General features: G+C 47.5%; 1 protein-coding gene across 10 annotated transcripts in view; it reads left to right on the top strand.

Moving 5' to 3' along the window:
• The first annotated feature begins 1,138 nt into the window (after positions 1–1,138).
• CDC42BPA (CDC42 binding protein kinase alpha) overlaps positions 1,139–6,000 on the top strand; it is a 187,011-nt gene continuing 182,149 nt past the window's right edge. For 8 of the 10 annotated variants that reach the window (XM_051783376.1, XM_051783375.1, XM_051783373.1 and 5 more), the window contains exons 1-2: positions 1,139–1,528; positions 2,258–2,482. In XM_051783376.1, coding sequence (XP_051639336.1) covers positions 2,287–2,482 — 196 coding nt within the window. In that variant the 5' untranslated portion in view covers positions 1,139–1,528; positions 2,258–2,286. Of the gene's footprint in view, positions 1,529–2,107; positions 2,483–6,000 lie in introns of those variants that run through there. The other 2 variants (XM_051783381.1, XM_051783379.1) reach the window with 2 other exon arrangements.

The following is a 6,000-nucleotide window of genomic DNA, read 5'->3' as shown; positions in this document are numbered from 1 at the left end:
GCTGGTGACCTTCGGGGGCTGCACTGTGTTCCTCCCCCCCCCCGACTGTTGAGGAAGGACGAACTGAAGTTAGGGCTGACTTACAGATGACATTCAATGCCCTGCGGTAGCCTGAGCACCACAGCACATCCCTTACACCTTTGGCAAAGAAAAGAGTGGCCACCACACGCTGCTGGGCCGCTGCCATTTTCCACCCTGGAGTCGGGCCCACTCCCTGATGCCTGGAAAAAGATCAATGCACAGTCCTCTGATTTGCTTCTGCCGTTGAGTCTATACTGCTTTAAAATAAAACACGATGATGAACAAGAAAATCCTTCAGCTCTCCGAACTGATGTGGGTTTCAAACGCCTGCGAACCGAGCTTGTTTTCCGGGCCCGTGCTGGGGTGGCACGGCAGGCTCCTCGGGGAGGGAAGGCACTTTTCAAGTGAGGACAGAACCGCCACGAGCCGACTCATTTTCTGTCACGTTTTTAGCCCTCGAAGTGCGAGGCGGCCGGGGTCCCTGCTCGCCCTGGAGCTCGGCAGATCCCCTCGGACACGGATGGCCAACACCCTTGGAACAGCAGGCAGGCGCCGCTCCCGCTGCCCGCCGGCCTAACGAGGCTAGTGGGATCTTTACTCAACGGCCTAATTGCCGGGGAGACGGCTGAGAGGAACCAGGCCGGGGAACGGCGGCGGCTGTCCCCTCGGCTCGGGGGAGACCCCCGGAGGGATCCGGGGGGTGGGTCCGCCCGGGGTAGCCCAGCGCGGGCGGCCCGCGGCCTCCCCTCTCCCGCCTTCTCTCCCTCCCGTATCCCTGGGTCCGCCCGTATCCCTGCATTCCCTGCTGCAGCAGCATCCCCTCCTCCCCTCAATCCCATCAGTAGCGGCGGCCCCGGGTTCGGCTCCCCGCGCTGCGGCGGCGCTCGGCGGCGGCTCCCCCCGCCGCGGCCGCCATGTTGGGCTGCTGCGCGCTCGGCGGCGGCGGCGCCTGCCGCGTGTGACCGCGGGAGGGAAGGAGGGAGGGAGGGAAGGAAGGAGGGAGCGGCGGGGGAGAGGAGGGCGCGGAAGCGGAGGGAGGGAGGGAGCGAGCCGGGGAGGGAGGGCGCCGCCGCTACCCCTCCCCGCCGCCCCGCGCACGCACACACACACACACACGCATCCCGCACACGCACCGCCCGAGGATGCCCTTTGCCCGGGGGGGCGAAGCCGGGAGGGCATCGCGCCGCCGGGAGTGAAGCCGCCGCCGCCGCCGTCGTCGGGGCCTCCCGGCCCGCAGCGTGCGGCCGGAGCGGGGACGCCGGCGCTTCCCCTCCGCCCCAGGACGCGCACCCGGAGGAGAAGGAGAAGGAGGGCGCCGTCTCCGCAGCAGCAGTAGCAGCAGCAGCCGCCGCAGCCATGGGAAGGATTTGACAGGGCTCGGAGCGCTTTTGCCGGTGTGTCGGGGCGCGCGTCCCGCCCGCCGCCCCTTGGCGCAGCGGAGGAGAAGGGGGCGACGATGAAGACTTTAGTTTTTTTGAATCACTGAAAAGCCTTAAAAGGAGACTCGGTAAGGAGGAGGAGGAGGAAGGGAAAGGCTGCCTGGGGCAGGACGTGGCTGCGCCCTGAGGAGGGGGGGCTGCGCCCCACCCCGCGGTGGCCGCGGAGGCGCTGCTGGGGCCGGGGGAGGCGGCGGGGTCGACGGGGCTGCGCGGCCCCCTCATCCCTCCCTCCCCGCCGGTGTGCGCCCTCGTTTCTTCGTCCTTTCGCTTATATAAACACGTAAATACGCCTGTTTTTTCCCTTCCCATCCGTTCTGGGAAGCGGATCCGGAGGGGCTGTTATCCCGTGGTGCTGCGGCGGGGCTCCTCTCAGGATTGCGCTGCATGATCTGCATCGGGAATGAAGGAGAAGACCTTCTTAAATATATAAGTGCGTGTGCCTGGGCACGCACAGTGAAATCGGTGTCAGTCAGTCTCGGCTGAATTTGAGTGCAATTATTATTATTAAAGCACCAGGAGTGGCCATATATTCCCCCCCCCCCCCCCCTTCTTATTAAGCCTATTACATTTTTTTATGTATAACTATTTTCTTCGCTTAAAAATCATATGTACACAGATATACACACTACATGTGTGTGTGTGAAACTCCAAGGGTTTGGTTTCAGGCTGGGAACACCGAGGTAGGCTGGAAATTAAGCACTGCCACGGTTTGACGCTTGTTAAAAATACTGTTGACTTCTTTTTAAACAACAAAACCCTCAAAAGTTTTTTTTTTTGTTGTTGTTTTTCTGACAAAGTAATAATAATCATTAAAAAAGAAACCCCAATGCAAACTGAAACAACCATGTCTGGAGAAGTGCGTTTGAAGCAGTTGGAGCAGTTTATTTTGGATGGGCCAACACAGACTAATGGGCAATGCTTCAGTGTGGAAACCTTGCTGGATATACTCATCTGCCTTTATGATGAATGTAATAATTCCCCTCTGAGAAGAGAGAAGAACATCCTTGAGTATCTGGAGTGGGGTAAGTTTGAATGTGTTTATTTTGTGTACATCCGTCCATGTTCCTGTCTGCTTTGTATAATGTCTCTGTTATTTATGTGTAAGAGGGATTGTTTATAACACAGTGTTTTACCGGGAAGTGTTATCAGTTTTACTGGATTTAAAAGTGGTGGTGGTGGTGCTAAAAAGAAATCCATATTGGTTATTTGTCTTTGAGGCATGTACGTAAAACATACTTCGTATTTTTTCTTTTTTTTGACTTGGATCAGACTCTGGTACTTGAGGCATATTTGTTTGCCTTCAGGCCCAGCTGTTGAGTTTTGTTTCCTAAAGTTGCTGGGAATATAGAATGGTAAGGGTTAAATTCGCTGATGCCTAGTAAAAGATCAATGCATAATCCTCTGATTTGCTTCTGCCGTTGAGTCTATACTTCTTTAAAATAAAACATGTTGATCAACAAGAAAATCCATCACCTCTCTTAAATGATATGGGTTTGAAATGCCTGTGAAAATGGAGATCACATTCGCTTCTTAAACAAAATCATTGCTGACTTAAGTAGGTTGATTTTCCTGATGAAGAAAACAGTTGAAAATCAGAATGAAACTGTATGTGTCCCCAGCACCCTTTCCATTTTCTTTCTTCATTTTGTGGGAGATAGACTGTTTGCAGATCTTTAAAGGAAAGCAGGTGAATGATAGCATGCCAGTTCTTCTTAAGTTGTCACGGAACTGGTTGATTCAATTTTTTTCTTTTTAATTCTCTTTCTTCCTCCTCCTAAACTCAGATGTAAACCAGAAGATGCAGTCTGACTTAAGAACCTTGATGAGAATGGTTGCTGTATCTGACCTTCAAACTTCAAAGTCATGCTGCACTTCTGCATTTGCATGCAGAACCATTTACCACATTTGCCTTGTAATAAATACATCAGCAGGCCTCCTTTATTAAAAAGCACGTTTTTGAAACACGTAACAGGCATTTGATTAATTAGCTGGTTGAGCTCTTCAAAATTAAGTTGCTGAGGAAAGACATTGTTTTGATAACTGATCTAACAACTTGAGGCTGATACGTGTGTGTTTTATTTTCTTGCTCCGCACTGTAGTCATACTGACATCTAAAGGACATCTGACTCAGTAATTAAGTTTCTTGTAGTGTTCACATTGCACTGTTTTTTGTTTTCTTATTATCTGGAGAAACAGGCTATAATTAATGCATTCTAGCTAAGGAGGAAATAGTAATTAAAAGTACTTCTGAAGAATCTTCCCTCTCAAACTGTCACTGGCATACAGAAGCTATGAAAGACTGGGAAAATATGATGGCTCCAAGGGTATTTTCTATGCAGTAACGTAGTGTAGTCTGCAGTGGATCTAGCCAGCTGATATCCTGTAAATAATAATAGTCAAGTTAACCATATCTAGATGGTCAGAGTAACAGTGTGTTTGAGACCCATTGTATTGGATACTTGGTGGTTGGTTGATGGGCAAATGCATCATTACAAGGCTCTGACAGTGCCTGAAAATTTCTGCAATAAACTTTCCAGGCTGCTGATGGAAATAATACACTGTTTTGGAAAGGCTGGAATAAGGTTTCTTGCTGCCCTATTTTTCCTGCTATTTTTCCACTCTCATGCTCCAGCTGTGCCTTAGCAGTACTCTTGAGCTTCAGAGAAGACCAGTTCCTCCCATTTCCAGGGCTGAGTTGCCTCTGTCTGCTCCCAGCTCTGCTGTCCAGACTTCTACCCTGGGAGTTTTTTCAAGAGGGTTTCTGAGGTGAAATATAAGAGCCAGCGGTCGCTGGTACCTGCCGTTTGCAGTGTCTACATGTATGGTCTCTTTATCCTGCAAACACTCACCTGAGTTGTCTCTTTGGAGAGCCAGCCCTCCTGGTGAAACTAGTGGTCTCTGGCATTTCTGTTGGCATCAGGGGGTTGGCCAAAATCAAGCTCTTAGAGAGGTTATGTACCCTTCAGTGCTCTGGTGCAGTGAAGTTGCTAAGGCTACCCTGCGCTTTGATATGATTGTGACCTCTCACATCTCTCTCCCCAGAAGGGGAAACAATGCAAGTGGTTGATTAGAAAGAGGTTATATGTGGTTTTAAGGTTGGAGATGTGCTGAGTAGTGGCAGAAGTGGAAGGCTGGCAGCCAGAAATCCTGGACTCTGCCCCCACCTCCCTGAATGACTCAATGGTGAAGTGCTTTCAGCTCAGTTTTTTTCAGCTTCTCTATTTGAACAGTTGGAAAAGTAGCACCAATTTTACACCGGGGAGTTCTGAAAGCTGCTGTATGGGAAGCGCTCGTGGTTTTGAATGTACCATATGAAAAAGTGTGTATTAATTTATTTTTCCCATCAGTGAAATGAAACTTTATGCCTGGTGTTTCTACTGGTGGATGTCCGTTGGTTGCTGTCTTGGAAACGCATTTTTTTGGTTTCTGCCAAGCATCTACAGATCTGCTCTGTTACTATTCAGAGTGCAATCTGAATGTATCGAAACTGGTCATGGAATGGTATGAACTTATGTGTTTACAAGGTGCAAAGTACAGATTTACTCCTGAGAACTGATCATCATCTTAAGCTACATTTCTGGTTTTGTTTTGGGTTTTTTTTTTTTTTTAATTATTCTTTATAGAAATAAATAAGATTTATTTATATAGTCCGTTATTTTTAAGAAAAGGCTAAGAAATAGCTGTTCGGTGATCACAGACTCCTGTTGAGCAGCAAAGAATTTTTTCTTGCTTTTCAGTGGTGCACTTGTAAAGTTGCTACTGTGTGGTTTTGGGGTTGGGGTTCTGTTCGTGGATGTGTATTTTTATATAAGTTGCTGAGAAGTTACACGCTGTATTTCACGTAAGACTGAAGCACAATCTAATTTTTTTGGGGAAAAGGTTTAGGAGGTATTCCAGCACGGAAAAGCTAATGTCTTAATGACAGCCATGTGACTGCAGCTATATTTAGGGCAACTAAGAAGCTTCATGTTCTAGTACTTAGATCTTTTAGGACTGTTTTATGAGCTTGTTATCTAGAACTATAACATAGTAAAAAAAATGAAGCAGGGTGAAACAGTTTAGATCTGAACTGGTTATTCACCTTTTGTTTTGGTCTGATGTTACAGGTTTAATTCAGCAAGTGGAGAAATTAAGGTCTCTACAAGGTGAAGTTGAACTTTAAATTTTTGTAGGATTTAAGTCTTTTTTGGTCCTTGAAATTACATTAGACGAATTAGAAGTGTCAGGTTAATTATTTTGCGATTCAGAATCTGCTTTGCTTCTAAAATACTTTTTTTGTCTTTATTCCCTGTTCTTATATGGTATTAGTTTTGTGACATACAAATAAGATCTTTTGATTTTGTTGTTTATTTTACATAGGTATCCTGTGTGCTAAGACAACGATGGAAACAGCCATTGTATTTGAGTTCTGAGGGTTAAATCGGGAACGTTTTGAGATAACGGGGAGGAAATGGAACACTTAAAATTGGCTTGTTCTATGTATTTGATCTCAGTTTTCGTTTTTATTGGTATTGATAGTTGTATTTACGATTTAGAAAAG

The sequence above is a fragment of the Manacus candei genome, unplaced genomic scaffold, assembly GCF_025592945.1.
Source record: "Manacus candei isolate 608988 ecotype Guabito, Panama unplaced genomic scaffold, ASM2559294v1 h1tg000017l, whole genome shotgun sequence".
In the NCBI taxonomy this organism is placed as follows: domain Eukaryota; kingdom Metazoa; phylum Chordata; class Aves; order Passeriformes; family Pipridae; genus Manacus; species Manacus candei.
This window is presented reverse-complemented; position numbering and strand designations above follow the sequence as displayed.